Source organism: Ovis aries, chromosome 12, assembly GCF_016772045.2.
Source record: "Ovis aries strain OAR_USU_Benz2616 breed Rambouillet chromosome 12, ARS-UI_Ramb_v3.0, whole genome shotgun sequence".
NCBI lineage: Eukaryota > Metazoa > Chordata > Mammalia > Artiodactyla > Bovidae > Ovis > Ovis aries.
Window position 1 is genome coordinate 78,650,822 of NC_056065.1, and position 22,877 is coordinate 78,673,698.

The window sequence follows — 22,877 nt, forward strand, 5'->3', positions numbered from 1 at the left end:
GGCCCCGCCCCAGGCCCCACCTCCAGCAGGCGCGCACGTGCAGTTCCTGCAGCGGCTTTCACTCCGCCCAGACCCGGCCAACCTCCCGCCGCTTCCCAGGCCGGACCTCGCCCGTCTCAACCTGTGGGTGGGGGGGCCTGCGGCCCGGCACCGGCCACTGCGCCGCACCGCTGCAGTGACCCACCGTCCCCTCCCGAAGGCCCGCGGCCGCTGTCTCCCGGCGTCTCGGGGCCCGGCCCGCCTGTCACCACCACTCAGGGAACAAGACGGAGAGACCTCCAGATCTGGGGTCCGGGCAGGACCCGACAGCGGCGGCGGCGGAGGGAGGTTCCCGTGTCACCAACCCGAGGCCGGGGGCACGGGCCCGCGCGGCCAGCGCCCACTGAGCCCCGCGAGGCTGGCGGCGGGAGTGAGCCGCGTGAGACTGGGCGTCATTCTGGAGGCGGTTCTTGAGTGGAGGAGCCAGGAGATGAGCTCAGAGATTAAGGAGAGTCTCTTGGAGGCTGGTGCGGGGCAGAGCGGGCAGGGGCCCGTGGACACGGGAGTGACGGGGACCTGGGAGTGACGGGTGACCCAGATGCGACTTTTCACAGGCATCCATTTATTACAACACATCTCATCAGCGCACATGATTCCAACAGAAAATATACTTACCAAAGTTGGTTTAAATACTGTGTAACAATCCAGAGTATAAATATATGTACATACAAAATTTTAAGACACTAAAAGGTTTCTGACCAGTGAAGTCCTGAGTTTAGAAAGCAGAAAGTGAGGATTAAACACTGAGCATCAAGATTAAAAACGACCACACCACTACCGTGGGAAGCTCCTCCAGGAGGAACAGCCTTCAGGAGAGGCCCTGCCTGCACTCCTGCTCTCCCTAAAACCTGACAGCACAGAGCCCCTTGGCAGAGCACTGCTATGACAGACGCGTGTGGGCCCTCAGAGCAAATGCAACTCAGATGCCAGAAATAGAAGAAAACACAAGAGCACGTTTTTCAAACTGCACCGTTTTAAAGCACCTGAAAACACATGGTTCACTAGCATTATGAGTAAGAACCCGTCACCGCGTGAGAATAAGTCTGCCCCCGGCACCGACTCCCACAGCCGTGCCGGGCTCACACACAGCATGTCTGCACGTGTGGGGGACAAGGGGCAATCTGGGCACTCAAAATAATTCTTGCCCAAGACCTGCTCGACCTCACTCACGCCAGGTCACTGGGTATCTCTTCAATTTACACACGTTTCGGCAGCTGAAATGTCAAATGATCTCCTTGAGGGATGAGCCCCAAAGTGCAATATTACCTCTATTATCTGATTGTAGATAAAGGTTTTTTTAAGTTCAGAGATATAATAAAGGTCTTAAATCTTCATCAAATCATGTACAAACTCCATGTGCCTTCATCAGACTAGAGTTATCAAGAGAAGACCTGGCCTCTGATTCCCCAACCCCATCCAACAGTTGAATTAATATTCAATCGGTTTGAAGTTACATTCACACAGCCCCTAACATGAAACCCCTGGCAGATAGAAGTGAGCTGGCATGGCAGCAAACCAGGTTATTAATATAAATTATACTATATTAGGAAGCTACTCATAATTTGCAAAGAAACAGGAAACTGTCCTGAACACACCATTCAGAATGGCAACCAGTTAATCTTCCAAGAAAAGGGCTGTCGATTAACAAGGCAGGTTAAGCTGCCCTGGTTAGACTTACTTTGGCAGCTTCCCCATAAAACTCATCGTAGCTACTGTATTTGCAAGGGAATGAAGATACAGGCATGAAGGCGTCCACTTAGAGGAAGTAACTTATCAGTCACCACAGCCCCATAAGGACCAGTACACACAGGCTAGTGAGCCAGCCCAAGGCCGCACACTCGCCTTAAAGGCGACCGTCAACACCTCCAGGCAGCCGACAAGGACCGCTCGCTCAGTCTTGAATCCCAGTTCCAGCCGACTGCCACGAAGCTGGCACGGGCAGCACCTGCCTTTCACCGTCTGCAGGGAATCGCGGCTGCACATCCAGGCATCTGGAACCAGCGTCCACACCCAGCAGCAGGCTGCCCACAGAACGGCTGGCTCTGGAGCAGGCCTACTGCTCTCGGGCGGGAGGAGATCCCTCCCCGGCGCTCTCCCGGGTGGGCAGCACACCCTGCTCTGAGCCCCCCAGGGCCGGGCCCGGGAGCTCGTACACCCGCTTGGGCACTCCTCGGGTCCTCTGGGGGCCGGGCCTGTCCGACCTGGGCTGCTCTTGTTCTGCTGCTCTGGGACCCTGATCGCAAGCTTCCCAGGGCCCCCACAAAACAAGTCCTTCTTCAAATTCAAAGCCCAAGAGCAGTGAGGTGGCGCGGGACTCCAGCTCCCGGCGGCTGGCTTGGGCTCTGCTGTCCTCAGGGCACCCAGCCCGGTCGCCATGGAGACCCCGGGCAGAGCTGCAGAGACGCTGCACACAGTCCTGGAGGAGGGCCACGTCCCCGCGGTGCCCTGTGCAAGGAGAGGGGAGAGGTGGTCACCTCGCCATCCCTCCCCAGGGGATGTGACCCGAGACATCTACGCCAAAGTGACACTTCCAGACAGCTCGAGGGCATCCAGTGCCCCTGTCAGACAAGCAGCTTGTTCCTCAGGATCTAGTAGTCTAGCCAGAGGAACTTTCAGGTGTTAAGTGGGAATTCAATCACACAAGTTCCTACAGGTCCTTAAGGCCAACAAGGGGCACTGATGAGGCCTCAGTGAGCGAATCAGACTAGAAATGAGAAGATGCCTGAGAGTCCTCAAACTGTCAAGTCCTGATTAACCACAAATTCCATGCACACTACATACCTCTCAGCGCAGAAATAATAATTTGAATAGTTTGCTCTAAGCCACATTTTAACTTGAAGAATTCTTGGGCAAGATTGATCATCATCTTCAAATCTTTATATTTAGAATTTTCTTCTTGTACTTGAGTTCTGAAGCTTTTCTGCATAAAAAAATTCATAGTTTAAATAATACATAATAGGTTACATGGAGGGAAGGCTCAGTCAAAATAATTTAATTGCCAGAATTTTACCTCCAAAATGACATTGAGTTTAATTTCAAGACCAAAATGTGATATGAACAATTACTATATTCAAAAGAAAAAAAAATTTTAAACAATTTAAAAATCAAAGTCCAATTTCCTATTTTATGAAAATGAAATAAAACAATAGTACCTACTGTTTACTACCCAATATCATTAAAGATTAATTTTTAAGAGCTCAACTTTATATCTCCTGCTTATTTTAACAGACATTTTCAAGCTATAGAAATTTTGATTCCATACTTAGTTTGTATTTTTCTATTTACCTGTGACATGAGTAAGATAATCTGTCCAATTTGCCTGCATCTTATAATCTTTGTGCATACTGATCATTAAACATAATTTTTTAGCCTATGGTGATTATTCAAGCAAAAGCTGACAGCAGCAGAGAGAAACAGGCCCGACACATTAATATGCTCAGTTTCTGCACGCGATTTCATCCATCACTAAGCCTAACAAGTTAGACACCAAGAGGAAGATGCCTGAGAGCTCCTGCGCCTGCTTCCAGTAAATGGGCAGAGAGGGGCCAGTGACGAGCGACAGAAACCAAAACAGCAGCACATCTGCGCCAGAGCCCAGTGAGAGGAAAAATACACTCAGCAAAACGCGAGAGCAATAAGAGCTTCTCTTACTGTTTTCCATTCAGCGAAGAGGTTTCCGAGGGATTCGATCAGTCCCAGGGCATTAGCTTTCATCTGTTTGGTAACCTACCGAGAATGTTAAAATATTTTACTATACAAATAACTGTTTAGAAGCATAAAAACCCTGGCATTCTATGGGATCTGCCAGGGAGAGGAGTTTTCATCCAGTGGTCACAAGGTTGGGGCTCAGTTACTGAGACTGCAAGTAAGCAGCCAGAGTGTCCAAGTTACAGAAGTGGGTTTCTTTCTAAATAAGTTGCACACCGGTCCCACGTTAAATGTGGATACCTGAGTCTTCCTGGTGGCCCAGTGGCTAAGTGTCCACCTTGCAATGCAGGGGACACCGGTTCGATCCCTGGTCCGGGAGGATCCCACATGCTGCGGAGCGACTGGGCTCGCGTGCCGCAACTGCTGAGCCCTGGCTCGAGCACGGGGGAGCCGCAGCTGCTGAAGCCCACTCACCTGGACCCTGCTCTGCAACCAGGAGGCCACGCGCTGCAACGAAGAGCAGCCCCCATTCTCCACAACCAGAGAAAGCCACGCAGCCACAAAGACCCAAAGTAAAAAATAAAACTGTATAAAAAAAGAAATCATGAAAAGAAAACTAAAGAAGCATAGCTCCCATTCTCAAGCAGAAAAGCAGAGCCCTAATCAAAGGAGGAGGAAGAGAAGTGGAAAGTGGCCACTAGGGGCCAGTGACACGCCGTCCTCGCGGCTTCACCCGCAGGCTGGATCTCTCCGGCAGCCACCACGGCCACGGCAGGACCCACAGTGCTAACCTCGAGAGGAGCTGCCGTGACTCAGGTGTCAAACTGGGAAAATCCCCAGGAGTGATGATGCCAACAGCCTTCTCAATAAAAAATAACCCAACTAAAATATACAAATTCATAAAGATCTCATTCACTGAGTTAAACTGTCTTCAGAAACCAACTTTACCTGCTGTCTGGTGCTACACAGGGCATTCCTTCTTTTGTCTTACCTCATCTTGGGGACTCTGTCTTCCAAGTTCACGCTCAAGCTCTTCTGCTTTTTCTATCCCAGCATCGAGGAGACTCCTGACTCCCATGTCTACACCATCACAAACAGCACCCACAAAATCATCCTAGAAAAAGTTTTTAAGCATTAACTGGCAAATTCAATTTCTATATATCTTTTAAATTACCAAATAATTAAGTTAAATAGTCTGCTTATTTCAGGACTGTAGATAGGGAGGCCTGGCGTGCTGCGGTTCATGGGGTAGCAAAGAGTTGGACATGACTGAGCGACTGAACTGAACTGAACACATTCCTAGCTTATTGATTCAACTAAGCCTAGAATAAGAACTAACAGTATGTAAAGGAAAAAAAAACACCAAATCTGTACTTTTGTATCCTACGTACATTGCAGAGAGGGTTTGTCATCTCGGACACCATGGGGCTAGAACACACACCTTAACATAACGCTGTGTTTTCAGCAGCATGAATAATTACAGCAAACACATGTTTCCTAGACTAACATGCCCACGTCATTATGAACACACGCTCCGAGTTGGCTGGCTGAGCACCCGCCCTCCAGAGCAGACGGGCACCATCAAGCCCAAGACCCAGAAGGCACGGGCAGGATCCCGAATCAACGGGCACGTTTATCCCCTCAGACTGTAACAGCTTCCATCTTCTGCTGAACTAGTAAGGCATGAGCAGCTCTGAAAAGTAAACGTTTCTCCTGCTTCATGGCCCCCTGACAGGAAACGCTGCTGCTCCGAGCTGAAGGCTGTCAGCATGAGTGAGCGCGGCCCACTACCTGCAGGCCCGGGGCCCCGTGAGCGCCGCTCTCCAGCAGATGCAGCCGGCCCCCAGTGAGGGCCACTGACCGCCCCACACACGCGACGGCTCGGCACACGGTTTGGATCACTTGCTTTTGAGCCTCTTTGACCATCGGTGAAATATCCGAAGAGCATCCCTGTAAGACAAAAATGGCCCAAGGTGTCAGGTACCTGAGATGACCAGGGGAGGGAAGGACAAGAAGAAGTGGTTCTGCGCCCGCTCCTACAGCAGCTGTGCTTCACGAGAGTCCGATCAGAGCCAGACAGTGTGCAGCCCAGTAGCCTCTGACAGTGAGGGCATGAGGAGGACACAGGCCGCCCCCAAACAGCTTCTGTACCAACAGACGAGCAGGCCGCAGCGAGCTGTGCGGGTTCCAGATCAGTGAAGGAAAGTTACATGGCTCAAAATAGCCTCGAGTTAAAACTCCCCTCCAGGTCCTCCCCACCATTCTATGGAAAACAAAGTACTCTGTCACCCAAAGGAAAAAAAAAAATGGACATTAAGGTTGATACGCCCAACTCCCAGCTGGTCCAGCCTCTGGCCGATCTCCAAAATTCCTTGCCCCAGCCGTTTAAGAGATAACTACTCCAAACAACCTTGGAGAGAACAGGCCTCCTTAAGACAGTGGCTTTCCACATATATGCCTATATATACCTACTCTTTCCTTGGGTTAATGCAGCAGCTCACTAATCTGACTGCTGCCCCTTCTCGCCTCACGAAAGGTGATCTGCTCTGTAAAGTACCGGTCTCATTCTTTTTCTGAATCTTGCCTTCTCTAACTCTACACCCTACAGTCAGTCAATAGAGTCCCTCCCAGTAGGCGCCTGACATGACAAAGTGTCCACTAGATGAGAGGACTGGGAAGGCCTGGGAGGCACCGGAGGATCTGGCCAACATCTAGAAGCTTCGCTGTCTCTCGGGGTTTCCGCTTAGGCCCCTGGGATGTGCGGGCCTTTCCCGGTGGAGGTCTGGGCATCGGAAGATTCAGGGCCTCTGCTCCCACTTCCCCTCCTCCATCCTCACTGGGCACGTGGCTGCTGGAATAAAAATGCAGGTCCCAGGGACCCTGGCCCTACATGTGATGACACTCTGGCCAAAGATGTGTGAATAGAAACGTCACATGACCATTTCCAGAAACCTCCTTGAATGAAGATCCCCAAGGCCCCAACCTTCTTTGTCCCCTCTCCCATCCCATGCACTGACCTCCCCTGCGGCCCTTCCATGGGATGGACACAGAGCCCAGGGCGCTGACACAGGGTGGACACGGAGCTCAGGCCAGCCACGGGCTGCACGGAAGGAAGCGGGGCCCCAAGGCAGCCAAGCCCACCTGCAGATGCTATGAGCGAAAAGAAGCTTCTATCTTACATCTTCCTACAGTCAAACCTCATCTAAGGGAAGAGGCAACAGAAATACTCTCTGCCCTGGGTCGGATCAGCAGGCTTGTGACTAACTCACCGCCTTTGACCAGAGCGAGGCCCCACCCCTCCCCCAGGCCCAGAGCAAGGCCCCGCCCCCTTTCCCAGCCTGGCTGTGGCCTGGGCGTCAGGAGCACTCTGGACTCAAGGCTATGGCCTGTCAGTGGAGAACACTGGACACATCCTCCCTGGCCTTCCCTTCCTTAGAGGAGACAGACCAGCGTGCACGTCTGGGGCTACAGCAAAAACTAGAGGAGTTACTACTCATAAACCGCACAGCACTGCCACAGCCTGGCCCACAGAAACCCCTGGCAGCTCTGGTTCATTAAGTCAATTGCTCAACACCCAGTCTCATGATTTCCCACAGAGGTCTGGGCCTGGGCGAGGCACAAACAGGAGGAAGTCAACAGACACTTGCTGAGCAGGAGTCCTAAGGGGACCCACGGCCCCGTTACCTGCAGAAACAGCTGCAAGCGGCTCCCCAGCGTCCTCACTTCCTGCCGCAGCTCGGCCAGCAGGGCCGCCCGGCCAGCCTCCAGGAGGACACCGCTCACCCAGGGTCCCGTCAGCACCGCAAGCTGCTCGAACGCGCTTGTCACCTGGACTGCGAGCGACTGGTTTGCTCGGTCAGTGAACACTTGGAAAGAAGAAGAAAAGTGATGAGCAGAAACGACCTCCCAGTAAAAGAGCTCACAGACGCTCGCCACGCAAACACGAGCGTCAGACAATGCACGGCAGAGGTGCCATGCCACTGAGGATGCGCAGGACACGGCGGTCCCCGCGGACAGGTCGGTGCGGACGCTTACAGCTACACTGACTGTCCTCGTCCTGCTCTTCGTGGGCTCTGGACACGGCCAGTACCCCGTCGTGGATTCTGAGGAAACTGCTCATCAGGCTGTCTGCCACGGTGCCTTCTTCATCATCACTCTGTCCAAGAAGCTCTAACGACGAGCCGATCAACTCTTTGCAAATGCCAGGAAGGAAGGGTTCCGCTGAGTCCAGGTAAACAGGGCTGGATTTCCCCACTAAGCCTGTGTCAACAGAAAAAGGCCATCCTGAGGCTCGTTTCCAGGGACAACGCTTGCAAACAAACGCATCAGAGCAAGCAACTGCACAGCACCGGGCATGCATTCCGAGCAGGCTACTCCCACTTCACGACAGCCTCCCTTCTCCACGGCAAGGGGGAGACAGCCCCGCAGAGGGGCTCAGCCAGCTTCCCAACAGTACCCATCCGTCACAGCCCAGCAGCTACGGAACCAGACAACAGGGAAACCACAGAGCCCGCGCAACCACTGACTTCATGCAACACCTAAGGAAGTGTGAACTGGTGAAAACAACGGTAGTCGCATAAAGCAAAACAACATAAACACAGTAAACAGAAGGGATAAACCACACGCTGGAAAAGCAGGCAGCCGTAGAGCAAACAACGGAAGGAGGGTCCCGGCAGCTCCTCCTTAACACCTCCTGCTCCAGGTGCCCTACAACCGGGGGAGGGGAAAGCCCAACGAGTTCCCAGAGTCCGTCTGCCACACCATAGGGAGACAGACTCTCAGAACAACTTTCTAAGCACCGCCCAAGCCAGAAGTAGGCAGAAAGTGTGGAAGAGCTCATTGGCACCTCTGGAAGCAACAGCGCCCAGAACGTAGCCCCTGAGGAGGGCTCTCATTTGACGCACACGGTTTTCTGGTCCAACCCACAGGCGACCAGAAACAGCAAACTACAGAAGAAAGTGAAATACGGCACTGGGTGGGGACTGCTGAGAGGAGCCAAAACAAGAGCTTGGTTTGGGAGGAGAAAACAGAAACGTGGCCAGGCCTGGAGCACCGTCACTGCAGGGTGACGACAGTCAACTTCGCGACGGTGACAGCAACCTCCCGCCACCTGCTTCACGAGACGCCTGTCTGAATGCATCAGGCCCAGCTGCAGCCCGTCACAGAGACCTGTGCGAGTCTAGGTTCAGAACACAGCCCCTCGGGTGAGAAGTTCAGACACGTGCTGACCCTCTACAGGCAGGAGTGCTGCCCCCACCAGCCCCAGCAGGCCTGGTCCTGCTCCCACCGCGCGACCAGCCAGGCGGGGCCACACTAAGCACACAGGTGGGCTTCCGTCTCCCTCTAGGAAAACTGCAAGCGGGCAAAGACCTCTCGCGTCTGAACTTCCTCTTACATCTTAATTTTAAAGGGCACTTAAAAATGACCCTTGAGTGCCTGAAACTGACGCAGCGCTGTAAATCCGCTATTCTCCAATTTTAAAAAAGACCCCAGGAGAGATACGTTTAGTTATCTGGAAAAGGTACGTTTACAAAACATCTTACTCAAGTAGTAAGTTGCTACCACAGATACACAGCCTTTTATTTTGCTGGTAAAAGTCTATGGCGTATTTTGCTTTGACTTACGTTAAACAAGAGTAGGATAATAAATGTCTTCCTAAAAGATAAGTTTATGATAAAAAAAAACACTCTAGTGTCTTTATAGTCAAACGAAGTCGCTCAGTCGTGTCCGACTCTTGGCGACCCCATGGACTGCAGCCCACCAGGCTCCTCTGTCCATGGGATTCTCCAGGCAAGAGCACTGGAGTGGATTGCCATTTCCTTCTCCAGCAGATCTTCCCAACCCAGGGATCGAACCCAGGTCTCCCTCACTGTTGACAGACGCTTTACTGTCTGAGCCATGGCTAATCATATCCCACGGATAGCGTTACAGACTACTACATTACGTAGCAACTTTTAAACTCAAGTTCACTAAGGTACAGGTAACACTCTGAAAGCGTCCGCATCTTGAGTGTACGGCTTTTTTACTCACGTGCACACACGTAACGGCCACTGAGGGGGAGGCACACCACCAGCCCTTCGCTCCTGACAGGCTCCCCTGTGACCCGCTCCTCTATCCTGTCACTGCAGCTCAATTTTCCCTGTTTTTGAACTTTCCATAAACAGAATCATATGGAATGTACTCTTTATTATATAGTTTCTTATACTTCACGCGGAGCTTCCCTTGTGGCTCAGCTGGTGAAGAATCTGCCTGCAATGCGGGAGACCTGGGTTGGATCCCTGGGTTGGGAAGATGCCCCTGGAGAAGGGAAAGGCTACCCACTCTGGTATTCTGGCCTGGAGAATTCCATGGACTGTACAGTCCATGGGGTTGCAGAGAGTCGGCCGCGACTGGGCGACTCACGTTCACGCTTCTCACAGAGCTTCTGGGGCCCCCGGGCGGCACTGCGAGGCAGTGGCTTTCCTGTCGCTATGCAGTAGTTTGCAGCTACCAAGCAGCCACTTTAACTGTTACAGGTACTTACGCATATAAAGTGTACCCCTCCTTACGAAAACTAATATTACAGTCAATATTGGCACTAAACGATTATTCAGTGGAACGGGTTCTCTAACTCCTTTTAAACCATTAAAACTGGAAGTAATTTTGTGACAGATGATACGTGTGTGTCACATGAAACCCCGAAGGAAATGAGGGTGTGCTGTGCCGAGGACTCCCCCTCCCTGCCCTGCGTCACCCCTTGCGCCCCGGAGAGGCAGCGCTTTCGGCCAAGGGAAGCTCCCCCGGAGACCTTGTTCGCGAGCGAGCACGTGTGTGCAGCTCTATTCCTCCTCCTCACACAAGTGGCACCCTACAGCACACCATCTTCCACACGTGGCCTCTCTCTACTTGGAAGAAAACAGCATCCCCATACATTTGTGAACACACACACGTCTTCCCCATCTGACCCCGTCACTCAGTTAACACTTGGAAATACATCACAGAGCGCAGAGCTTCAGGAGCAGAGGGCCCCCGGCGCGCCCTCCTGTTTACAGAGGTGGCGGGAGCTCCCAGGAGACGAGATGATTCGCACAGGACAGGAGACGGGACAGTGGCAGAGACAAGCCCTGTAGCTGCTCTCAGTAAATGGCAGGGGCCGACGGAAAAGGACCTGCACAGCCTGAAGAACGCAGGTCCCGGCCCGCGTGGGCCTCGACGCCGTGCAGACAGCCGGAAACCCTCCTGTTGTTCAGCAGACTTCTGCTCCTGCAACAACAGACCCAGCAGGTTAGCAGCCACATTCATACGCCACACGCAGTAACGCTAGAACACTTGCTGCCAAACCCCCGAAAGAAAACGGGTATCCAGGAGCGCGCTTCCCATGGAGCCCTTCATCAAGGGCTAAGTGGATCTGGTCCACTGAGTAAGGATTTGACTACCTCTAGGTGGCATTCTAACCCCCTACTTCACTGAGCGGAATGAATATCCACAGAAAGCAGCTGAGCCTTGAACACAGGGGTCACAACCCCTGGGCACGGTCAGAAGCCCGCATGTACCTTACAGTCAGCCCTGGTGTGTGAGGGTCCTCCACATCCGTGGGCCAACCAACCCCAGGCCTGTAGGGTTTCCTCTTGGAAACCCATGTTGTTCAAGGTCAACCATCCCGTTAGTCTTGGGCTCTGGATACTGTGGTTGAAGGACATCAGTGAGCTTCTGGGCTCACTGGGCTTAAGGTCCATAGGAAGAGCGAGAAATTAGGCAGGTAACTACACTCGAGTGCCACGCTGTGAAAGTACTGGGGGGTGGGGGCGGCCTGCAGAGACTCTGGGGAAGGACGCGGCCCCAGAGCCTGGAGGCCCCCCACCCCCAGAGCAGGGGTCAGCTGCACGGGGAGGCAGGCGGGTTGCGGGGAGAGAGGGAGGCTCACGGGGAGGCTGGGCCCAGGTGGATTCTGAGCTGCAGCTGAAGGTGACGAAGTTAAAAAGAATGTTACCCAGAAAGACACTGCTCTCTGCGAGAGAGAGGCTGTGATACGGTCACGGTCGGGAGCTCGGGCATCGCTCAGACCTGGGCTTGAGCACCAGCCCTTCCCTTAGCAGCTGGGGGGCTTTGGACAAGGTTCTCATCTCTAAATCCTCGGTGACTTCGTCCGTGAACTGGGGGTAAGGAGGGCCTTTGCTGCTCAGCAGACATTTGACACACGCTCCCTGGTGACCTTGCTTCCGGTGGATGAACCGCCATGACCTCCACATCCTGAAGGCCCCCCATCTCCTCCTCGAAGCCTCAGGCCGCAGGAGACCCCCATCCGGGAACCTCAGCCTCCCCGCGTCCACACCAGCCCCACCCAGCTCCCCCACCCGCCCCCTGGCCGCATCCTCGTCACCCATGCCCAGGCCCGCCGGGACGCGAGTGAAGCCCGCCCTCCCTCGGGTCCAGGCCAGGCCCTCATCACCGGCCCTGCCCCTGCTCTCCTCCCGCCGGCCCTGGAGGACAGCGAGCGCCGGGCCTTCTCTGGCCCCCAGGCACAGCAGCCACAGTCCTGCTTCCAACCACGCTGGGGGCTGGGCCCCGGGGCGAAGGCCCCTCCAGGGCACGTTCGCCTCCCTGTAGCCCGAGGGTCGGGGAGAGAGGGGCAGCCGTGCGTCTCGTCTGCCTCAGTTAATAAGCGGCACTTGTCACGCACAGAGGTCACCACGACTGAGTGCCAAGGGGCTCGTACTAACCTGACTGCGTCTCACACTCCACAAACTACGATAAAATATCACAGAATACGCCAGGCTTCTGAGAAAGGGGAATTAAAGTAATAAACACTGCTTGTTTTTATAGGAAATTTGATTTATGCTAGTCTAAGCTGCTCTTAAAACTTCTATGGTAAAATACTGAGGACTTTTCCTTCATTTACTAACTGAACATAAGCAACCTAACGCCCTCACGGCTGTAATCTGATCACTGACACTCAGGCTTCCCCCCAACAGATCCCCGCCGTGAGAGCAGACAGTTCTTGTGGACAGGGAATGAGGCACATCTACACCCAGAGAGAGCGAGCCAGCAGCACCCGCAGCCTCACCTCCTCCTGGAAAAGGAAGAAACAGGAACATGGGTGATGTCGGGTTCCCACTCATCTTCAGGCCCACAAAAGACATCTTCACCCCGGCTACTGCCACGGCTCTAAGGAAATAAACACAGAGTTTCCAGCAACAAAGGGGGAAGGTTTAAACACTTCGCTGCATTTATCAAAGTAAAAATGCACAGAAGTGGATGCTGTTTCAGTGAGATCTGAAGATTAATAGGTTCAAATGAGCCAAATTAAAAATGCCTGCACAATAAAATGAAACCCTGGAGATGTCAGCACAGCCAGGGGGGAAACGTATACGACAAGTATAAAATAAAGGTTATTTTTCTTAAAATCAAGGTTTATTATCAAAATATGTTCAGAAAGCTTACAGATGTTAGCTCACTACTCACACTTCACTTGCCAAAAAATTCAGAGAACGTGAACACACCCTTTACCAATAAGCAAACAAATCCTGTCACTAATTATGAAAATGTAAGTTAAACCAGGGACACTGATAAATGGCAATATTCCTGGCAAGCGATTTGTCAGTGAGAAAAACAGAATAAGAGGTTTATATTTTTTGATACAGTGTCAGAAAATGGAAGACAAGGAAATAAGATGTTAGAAACCAACATACGCAGAGCTGTGACTTTTCAAGCAGCAAACAACCGAAGCCCCCGAGGGCACAGCAGTGGGCTGGGAACACGAGGTCCCCGGCACCGGCGAGGACCCCGCCCGCTGCAGACTGCTGCACGTCCATCACGCGCTTCTCCCCTTCAACTCACGCGTAAAATTTAAAGATCGCACTACTGTAACCTGAACAGATTTAGTACTAAACTTCCCCGTACAGCTATGACCGTGAAAGTGTTACTCACTACGTCGTGTCTGACTCTTTTTGAGACCCCATGGACTGTAGCCCACCACGCTCCTCTGTCCATGGAACTTTCCAGCCAAGAATACTGGAGAGGGTTTCCTTTTCTAGGGGATCTTCACAACCCAGGGGTTAAACCCAGGTCTCCTGAATTGTAGGCAGATTCTTTATCGTCTTAGCTACCAGGGAAGCAGGTCTCACATAGCTATAAATATATTAAAACCCCCAAAACCCCTTCTACAGGTAAAAGTAAATATACACAATTGTTAATACTGGTTGGTTTGGCTACTGTGGATGGCTTTTTATTAATATTTGTCAAATTTTCCTTAATGAGAACATGTCACTTTTGTATTTTTCATTTCAAAAGTTTATAGAGATTTTGATGATACTACAAACCTCATAAAGTTCCTTCATTGCCGCAAGCTTAGACTCAAACTTTTCCAGACTCCAGACGGTTGAGACCCCGAGCTGCAGGTTACGGACCCGAATACAAGCGTCAGAGCTGCTTCCTTTATCTGACACCACATGTCTGAGAGAGAAACCAAAGGAAAAAATGCTTCTCCTAAAATACACATAGCAAATACACATAACCGAGAGATTCTGGAAACGGAACAGCTCCCGTAAAACTCAGTCCACCGATTAAGTCTCTCCAGAGTTAAGTACTTCTGTTATAGTTATAATCGGGTCTAGGATATACTATATACTAAAATAACTTCTGAATAGTAACTTTTTAAATTGAAAATTCAATATTGCACATTTCTTTTAAAATGTGGAATACTAATAAATTCTCAACTCAAAAGAAAATTAGTAAATTCCTAAACCAGCTAAAATTACTGTTTATAAAATATTTTTAAAAGCCTTATTCACTCCAGAATGACCTCTGAAAGGGGAGTCTGGAAGTGCCCCTCAGGGATTCTGATACCTGCTCACTCCTAGACGGGAATGTAGAGTACTAAAGAAACTCAACAACAACAAAAAAATCACATAAAGGGCAACTAGTTTAAAGCAAAGATGAGTTTACTAATAAGATAACTGCTCACCTGCCAAAAACGTAATTCCTGTTTAGCCTGCTGCTGATGGCGTTGGCTTCCTGAATCATGACGGACAGCTTCATGGAGCTCCAACTGGGCTGCGCTGGCAGGAGGCAAGGGAGAAGGTTGAGAACACGGGCGTGAGCGCCGACACAGCCCCGGGCACACCCTCTGAAAACCCAGCTTCGCACGAGGCGTGAACTGCGCATCGCAGACGGGAAGGGCGCTAACTCAGGCACTTTCCTACAGCCCTCACGGCGAAATAAGACATTCTTCACCCAAAATGAGGTCTATCACCTAGGAGGCAGGGAAGGAAAGTAGAGTTCACAGAGACAGGAAATGCCAAAGATGCTGCTTTTCCTCCTAATATTTCTAAAGATCTTCTCTTTTTCCTAAGGTCTAAGTTAAAGCATTAGATGAAGGATACTACAGCTTTAACTTACACAGAAACACAATCCTTTTATATTTTGCCTGAAATTTTAAAAGTATATAGATAGATATAGACAGAGATAGAAATACATCCGGAAATAAAAACAATTTTAGTCCACAATTCCATGTTCCTAATTCGGATTTAAGATTTTACCAGAGACACTTTCTATGTTGTTCAGTCAAACTTATAACCAGCATTCCCATTAAAAGCATTTTTTTGAAAGAAGAAAATTCATTATTCAGGTGAATTTAAAAAAAAAATCAGTATTCATGGCAAGGCACTATTTTAGGACCTAAGAGCAACAAAAAGAGGAATTCACAAAATGTTCTTGTCTCTTGCAAGAGGCATAAGGAGCAGCCCTGCAGAGTAATTTGACAGAAATGCTGTGGGGAGGGTTGGGCACAGCTACCAGGTGTCCCTGCTGAGACAGGGCCTGGCCCACGCCCTGCGGGAACCCGCTGTGCGGCAGCCTGGGGGCTGCCACAGGCCTAGACCCGAGGCCCTCCAGGAACACGGGCTGGCTGCTCCCGGCCACAAGTCACAGGGGGCGGAGCGAGAAGAGAACCGAGAGGCACGCCTACCCAACGCGAGGGGCGGGCCGCGTTTGTGCAAACTACGCAAACAAACGCATCTTAAAAGTCATGACAGAACCCAGGAAAGGTGAGCATGGACTAGATCCTCGTGAGCGTAAGAAACTAATGCGAGTATTTTAGTTGTGATAACAATATCAGAGTTGAGCTTCAGAGAGTGACAGAGAAGAGAGGCCTTATCTCACTTGGAGACACATAGGGGCGTATCTGCAGATCAAGTGGTAGGTTGCTTGGGTTTTGCCTCGGAACTCCAAGGAGGCAGCGGGCTGAGCAGGGGCTGGAACAAAGCTGAATTGTGTGGGGAACTGTCGAAGACGGCGAAAAGTATGTAAGGGTTTACTGAAGCAATCTCTGGGCTTTCACAGTTTATTTGAGATTTTCTGTAGTTAAAATAAATTTACATTGAAAACATGCTGTGTTCTACATAGGAATGTAGAAATGTACAAAAAAATAACTTCCAAGTAAGAAAGAAAGTGATGTGTGCAATGATTACACACAACTTAGACAATTCTTATAAAGTAAGAATTCAGAATTAGACTAAGACATTTTAAAACACATGATACACATGAAAATAATACTTGGAATTCTGTTTACTGTTTGGTCATGTAACTAAATGTTCTAAAAACAATAGCTCATGCAACTTTATCTAGAGCCAGAGAAGCCCGTTAACTTGCAGAAGTGAGCATTCTGAATACACACGGATAACTGCCATCTTAGTGACTGTATGGAATAGCGCACGTTTAGAATGCCTGCTAAGGCCATCCTAACTCACCTGCGAAGGCTTTATCCCTGTGGCTCTGATTCTGCTGCAGAATCTGCACTTCCTGAGCAATCCTTTGCTTCTCTGTTTCTAGAGCTTCCAGAATTTTTGCGTGCCGAATCCTGTGGTCTTCTAAAGCCTGGGTGACATTCATTCACGTGGAGCCGCACACGAGAGCATGCGGAGAGAGGAATTATGAACCAGACTGATAACGGCAGCACACGACATAATTCTCATTCCACAGGACGCGTTTTATTAAGCAGGAAAGGCTTTTTAAAAATGACTTATACAGTATCTTTAGAAAACAATTTTTTTCCCTCCACAAAATCAGGAGGAATTTCCGATGACATAAACTTTTTCTTCCCACTGATAGGAGTACAAAAATCTTCAGGGAAAAAACTAATCAAAAAAGCCCACACGTAAGAACATCTGCTGACTAAACTGAACGGTTAAATGAAAACAGCACCGAGAAAGCTCGTTCGACACTAAGAAGCTACCTAATAGCCCACCAGTAACTGTTCACGAGATGTGACCTGCTCTTAAACTCTCCGAGGCGGTTCACTGGCCACTCGGGCTCTAGATCTAATACCCGTCTTCTCACCAAGCTCTAGTAGGGGTGTTTTCAGGTTACTGACAGGATCTTCTCTAACCCACCTCCACTATAAACTCAGAAAGAAAACAAACGAAGCTGTTGCTTGAGAGTCAAACTTGAAGGCACAAGAAGTCGAAGCGGAGATGAGAGCAGGGGCTCTCCCTCCAGGATCAGTGGTGCCTGCTCTGGGGCCACGCACGAGGGACTCAGGGCCCCTCGGAGCTCTGGCCCAGCAGTGTTGGAGGCACCGGGATCTCACATCCCCCGGGCGAGGCTGGGCCCCTGGTCCAGCACCTGGAGAGCACCGCCCAGAAGATGCCTCTGCCCTCAGAGAGACGAGGGATGCTGGGGCCCCAGAGCCTGCCCGCTGCTCCTCCCATCCTGGCACCGGGATGCAACCGGTACAGGAGTGAGCTGCGCCCTCTGCCCTGTGCCATAGCGTCCCTCGGCATCTGTGTGATGGTGTGACAACGGGGGAGGACGGACACTTCGGCCAGGGAGACTCCGCTCACCCTCAGACCTGTCACTCCTGTGTCACGCGGCATCCACGTGATGACAGGGGAGGAGGGACACTTCGACCAGGGAGACCCCGCTCACCCTCAGACCTAGAGCTGGCCATCGCCCTCAACAGAACCTAAGTTCTTTAAAACAAAATCCAGTGACTTCCCTGGCGGTCCAGGGGTTAGCAATCCGTGGGCCAGTGCAGGGGACATGGGTTCCATCCCGGGTCCGGGAGGACCCTACGTGCTGCGGGGCAGCTGGGCCCGACACCACCACCACTGAGCCTGCGCTCTGCAACGAGGAGCCCGCACTCCGCACCCAGAGATTAGCCCCTCTCGCTGCAGTGGAGACGCAGCACAGCCAGAAATAAACAAATGGATAAATTTTTTTAAAACCCAGCCTCCCCTCCAGACAGTCACACTAGCCACACGATGAGGTCACCTGCTTCGCCGCCAGGGCCTCCATTTCCAGCCGCTTCCTGTTGACGTGAATTTCCTGCTCAAAGCGCTGCTTCGCCTTTTCCAGTTCCTCAATCTTGTGATTCGCCTTTTCGTTATTTATTTCCTGGATCTTCTTCCTTTGAGATTCTTCTTTCTTTAAGCAACAATAGTAAAAAGTAAATAGGGCAAAACTACAGACCAATTCTTCAAAAACAACATCAGTTGGCAAAGAGTCTGCCTGCAATGCAGGAGACCAGGGTTCAATCCCCAGGTCGGGAAGGGCCCCTGGAGAAGGAAATGGAAACCCACTCCAGTATTCTTGCCTGGAGAATTCCACGGACAGAGGAGCCTGGTGGACTAAAGTCCATGGGGTCGCAAAGAGTCAGACATGACTGAGCAACTAACACACAAATAGGGCAAAAATACAGAACAATCCTTGAAAAACAACATCAAAAAAGCACAAAAGTTCCACTTTTAAAATCAATGCACAAGAAACTGACTCAGGGATGGAAAAGGGGCCCTGGAACGTCCCCACCTCATCTAGGTTGACTGACCGACTGAAAAGAACACACCACTCGCCCACCCTCCCGAGCACTGGCCCCTGGACGGTGCAGGAAAGCTGATGTCCAGCAGACAGGAAAGCCGAGGCCCGAGGAGGGGATGGAGCCCCTTGGAATCTCCTCTTCCCCGAAAGCGGCGTTTCCCCGGGACGCCCCGGGCCCAGCTAGAATCCTGAGTTTCCCCGGGACGCCCTGACGGGGAAGGAAAACGGCTCGGCCTCCTACCAGCTCTGCCTCCAGCACTTTGATCTTGCTCTCATACGCAGCTTTCTGAGAGGAGAGCTCTTGCTGGGCCATTTCTTTCACGATCTGGATCCCTTGCATCATCTCCTCCTTGGCTCTCACCTCAGCCTCCTTTATTTCTGCCTCAAGCCTGCAAGGCAGCGAACAGTCACAGCATGGGCTGGCAAGCCTTCACACCAGAGGAGCTCTCAACTGTATTGAGACGTTTGCAGTTAAACCAAAGTTCAAACCTCAGAACTTAAATTTCTGACTTTCTGTCAAAAGCATTCCTAAATTTTTATCAGCTTGAAAACTGTTTATGCAAAATACAAAGGAGAAAATACAAAAGCACGAACATTCACTTATTTCTGAGCTGCTCCGCTCTACACACAGGCGTACTCACTGTAACCTCTGGGCCATCAGCAAATCGTTTCTGGCCGACTCGAAGTCTTCTGGGCCCTTGCTCACAGGGTTCTCTCTGCTGGGTGGCTGCTCCCTTTTCTGGACTTCCACTGGATGATTAAATCTAAAATAATGATCGCCACCAAGAATCACCCGATCACCCTAAGGCACACAAAAAATTGACCACTGGAGGTGAATCCAAACCAGAAATCACCGTGGGACAGATGATCACACTCAACAATTCAATACAGTCTAGTGTCACCAGTGATAAACATAGAATCACAGCAGCTAACGTGTGAAGTGCCTGAGAGAGTCAATTCCTAGGCAGGCTGGTAAGAAGTCCAGGCTCCCTGAGGAGGAGAAAGAGGTCTGGGGCCCCCCTTTTGAGTCTGTGTGAGAAGCTTCCTCTGTCCCTTTTTCACTTTAATAAAACTCTGCTTCACAAAAGCTCTTGAGTGATCAAGCCTGGTCCCTGGTCCTAAAACTAAATCTTCTTTGGAGATCACGAATTCGACATCATTCACCGTAAGCTACCGCACCGTCCATATGCCAAGAACTAGGGCAGACAGGCTGCATACATGCCTATTATTAACCCAACTCTAGGAACGAGGACGCCAATAGAGCAGAGGCCGACAGTCGCGGTGCTGGCACCGGCTGAGCTCAGTCTGCAGACACTGCCCTAAGGATGGGGCACAAGCTGATGCTCCCAGCAGCCCTCTCTCCACCCGCCCTGAGAGGCAGACACATACACACACCGGGCACAAGCTGATGCTTCCAGCAGCCCTCTCTCCACCCGCCCTGAGAGACAGACACACACACACCAAGTGACCATCGGCCTTGCTTCACCTGCAACAGAATGTTCAAGCCTGTTCCCCTAATGTCATCGTTAAAGTGCCTGGGGAGGGTAACACAGTCACCTAGGCTTAAAAACGTCTCAAAGGTCAAACAGCAGCTGGTAGGGCTGAGGCTTGACCAAAGCCCAGCTCTGCCCGGGACATGTACCGGTGCTGCGGCTGGGCAGCTCCCAAGGGCTGGTCTCTGCACAAAGGCAGGCGGTTTGTGAAACGCCAGGAGAGAGAACTTGAGAGCCAGAGAGTCCCCCCCTCGCTCTGAACCGGGCTCAGCAAAACTGAATCCCTTGCCCAAAGCAGAAGAGCTTCTTGCGTCTCAGCAGCAGCTAACTTACATGGTGCAACACCGTCGGCTCCGAAATCAGTTTTCCATTTACGTATGTCTTCGCTTCCCCCGCCGGGATGATACTCACTGTCCCATCGGAATTGGTGATGGTGCTGTGAAGACAGGGAGCCCGTGGTCACGGTGAGGGACAGACTGACGAGGAAGGAAAAGCGGGCCACATAATGCTCCTTGGGGTGTTCCTTCGGTGCTAAGGTTACTATCAATTTATGACAATAGTAACGTAGAAGAATCCCCTTATTTTCCTTCCTTAGACTTTGAAGCTTTGCTGAAAAAAGCCTGGCTTCTCTAACAACTCTATCCAGCAGAGGTGGTAAAGTTTTTCATTGTATGTATTATGATTAACACTACTTAAAAAAATACTAACCCCTCTCCTCCCAAAATGAAAAATGAATACACAAACATTAAAGGGAAATACGTTAAAATACTTACAAGTACTGACCCGTGTACTCTAACCAAGGGCCAGGCGAGTCGGGGACCTCCTGGCCCCCTGCTGGACTCTTCGCTCCTTGGGGTCATGTTCTGTATCTTTGCCACGAGTGTAAATACTGCACTTACTTGTTACAGAAAACAGCTAAGAGAAGACCGAGAGGAGCGGGAGATCACGGACCCAAACCACACCACGTACAGACATCGCGGAGCTCAGATGACTAAGACCGTGCGGTATTAGTGACAAAGCCACTCTGTATCATTAGAAACTTTTTGTGTGAACACCACATTAAAAATAAAAAAGCCACATCTTATTTAAGATATGGTACTGGTAGAATTGGTTATTCACAGGGAAAATAAATGAATTTAGATCCCTACTTCACACCAAACAAAAAATTCCAGACTACTTAAGGACTTAAATGGGAAAGCAAAATTTCAAAACATTTAAAAGATAATTTAGGAGACTATCTCTATAACCTCAATACAGAACGGGTTTTTTTTAACAAGACACAAAAACTGACAACCATAAAGGAAAAGATTCACTTGCGTGACAGACTAGGAACTTTGATCCATTGAAAGGTACCGCGAGAGAGAGAAAAGACGAGTCACACACTGGAAAAGCTATTCACAACGCATGAAACTCACGAAAACTTGCCAACCAGACACAGAAAGATCCGCTACAAATTACGAAGGAAAAAAGAAACAATACAATTGAAAAATGGACAAGAGACAGGGAGGAGCTACAAGCGAGCACAACCGAGCTACAAGCGAGCAAGCGAAAGCGGCCAAAGTACGTGAGGATTACCAGCCAAGGGAAGGCAGACAAACGCCCACCGAGACGCCGGACTGCGTCCACCAACAGTGCTAGGTGTTGGCAAGGATCTGAGGGTAACAGGAACTCTAAGCGCCAACTGCGGCAGAACTGACGATCATTCTGGAAGGCGATCGGAAACCACCTCATGAAGGAGAATGTGCACATATCCGCAGGCTGCTCTCTCCCCTCCTAGACGCACTTAGGGCTGCTTCCCAAACTTGGGAATTACCGTGACACAGTAACTGCAAAGTCACCACGCTCATACAGCACATGGGCCAATCAGAAGGGGGACCCAGGCGCCAGGCTGCCCCGAGGGCCGTCTCGCCTGTTGACACTTACTCCAGGGATGCTCTACCCGTTTGTACCAGGAGACGTGTCACAAGCACTCACAGCAGTGCTGTGGGAGTGCAAAGTGAGAAACCGCCAGCCATCTACCGACAAAACAGTCCGGTAACTCCACACCGCGTGAGACTTCGCAGCCGGCAAAACGCAAGTGCGTCCACAGAGATGGATCACGAAGACGCACATGGAGCTAACGCAGCGCACACGAGCCATCACCCCAGCAACACACGCAGCATCGCTCCACGCACAGGAGCAGAGGTGTAAATTCATCGTCCAACCAAAACTCCGGCCGTAAATGACGGACACAAGTGTCACGCCTAAGACTGTAACTCCAAGAAATGACCCCTTGGCCATATCACACACACAAATCAGAAACGCAGCAACACTCCTCACAGGAGAGCAGCGGGCCCACCGGCCACATGGGGCGCCCTGACCGCTGGCAGTCCTGGCTAGCAGGGCCCCTCAGCAGCCGTCCTGGCTAGCAGGGCCCCTCAGCGGCCGTCCTGGCTAGCAGGGCCCCTCAGCGGCCGTCCTGGCTAGCAGGGCCCTCTCAGTCACACCAGGGCCTCAGCGTGAATGGAGATGCGTGGGGAGGGAGCTGCAGGCGGGCAGGATCTGAGGGACGCACCAGTGGTCGTCGGCGATCAGCACCCCCGACAGCTGGATATCGTGGCTGGAGCCGGGTCTGCACTTTCCGACTGTGGTTGTCCCCTCTTTAATCATGTATGACAGGATCTCTGACAGCTGAGGGTCTTCGCTGAGATTGACCAGGTTTGGCAAATGGTCATCCATTCGAAAGGCAATTCCTACTTTCTAGGAGAAGTCAGGAAAATAGTTAACCTTGATCAGGAGAATGAGACTGTTAAACCCACCTAAAATGAAAAGCCTGCGTTAAATGTGAAAGTCACAGGACATGTGACTTGGTAATTAACAGCCTCTTAGACCCTCTCCTCGCGATGGCCCTGGAAGTGTGGCCGGCAT

At 51.1% G+C, this 22,877-nt stretch overlaps 1 protein-coding gene across 2 annotated transcripts in view; it reads right to left on the minus strand.

Moving 5' to 3' along the window:
- Positions 1–581: 581 nt before the first annotated feature.
- Positions 582–22,877, minus strand: part of KIF14 (kinesin family member 14) — a 42,039-nt gene continuing 19,743 nt past the window's right edge. For both annotated transcript variants that reach the window (XM_027976002.2, XM_042229316.1), the window contains exons 14-30: positions 22,525–22,709; positions 20,304–20,406; positions 19,119–19,279; positions 18,719–18,866; positions 17,935–18,087; positions 16,413–16,539; positions 14,630–14,723; positions 13,986–14,118; positions 12,731–12,831; positions 10,835–10,929; positions 7,723–7,947; positions 7,372–7,553; positions 5,479–5,637; positions 4,679–4,801; positions 3,691–3,765; positions 2,821–2,959; positions 582–2,484 (exon numbers count right to left, since the gene is read on the minus strand). In XM_027976002.2, the coding sequence (XP_027831803.2) occupies positions 2,093–2,484; positions 2,821–2,959; positions 3,691–3,765; positions 4,679–4,801; positions 5,479–5,637; positions 7,372–7,553; positions 7,723–7,947; positions 10,835–10,929; positions 12,731–12,831; positions 13,986–14,118; positions 14,630–14,723; positions 16,413–16,539; positions 17,935–18,087; positions 18,719–18,866; positions 19,119–19,279; positions 20,304–20,406; positions 22,525–22,709 (2,595 nt within the window). In that variant the 3' untranslated portion in view covers positions 582–2,092. The remainder of the gene's footprint in view (positions 2,485–2,820; positions 2,960–3,690; positions 3,766–4,678; positions 4,802–5,478; positions 5,638–7,371; positions 7,554–7,722; positions 7,948–10,834; positions 10,930–12,730; positions 12,832–13,985; positions 14,119–14,629; positions 14,724–16,412; positions 16,540–17,934; positions 18,088–18,718; positions 18,867–19,118; positions 19,280–20,303; positions 20,407–22,524; positions 22,710–22,877) is intronic.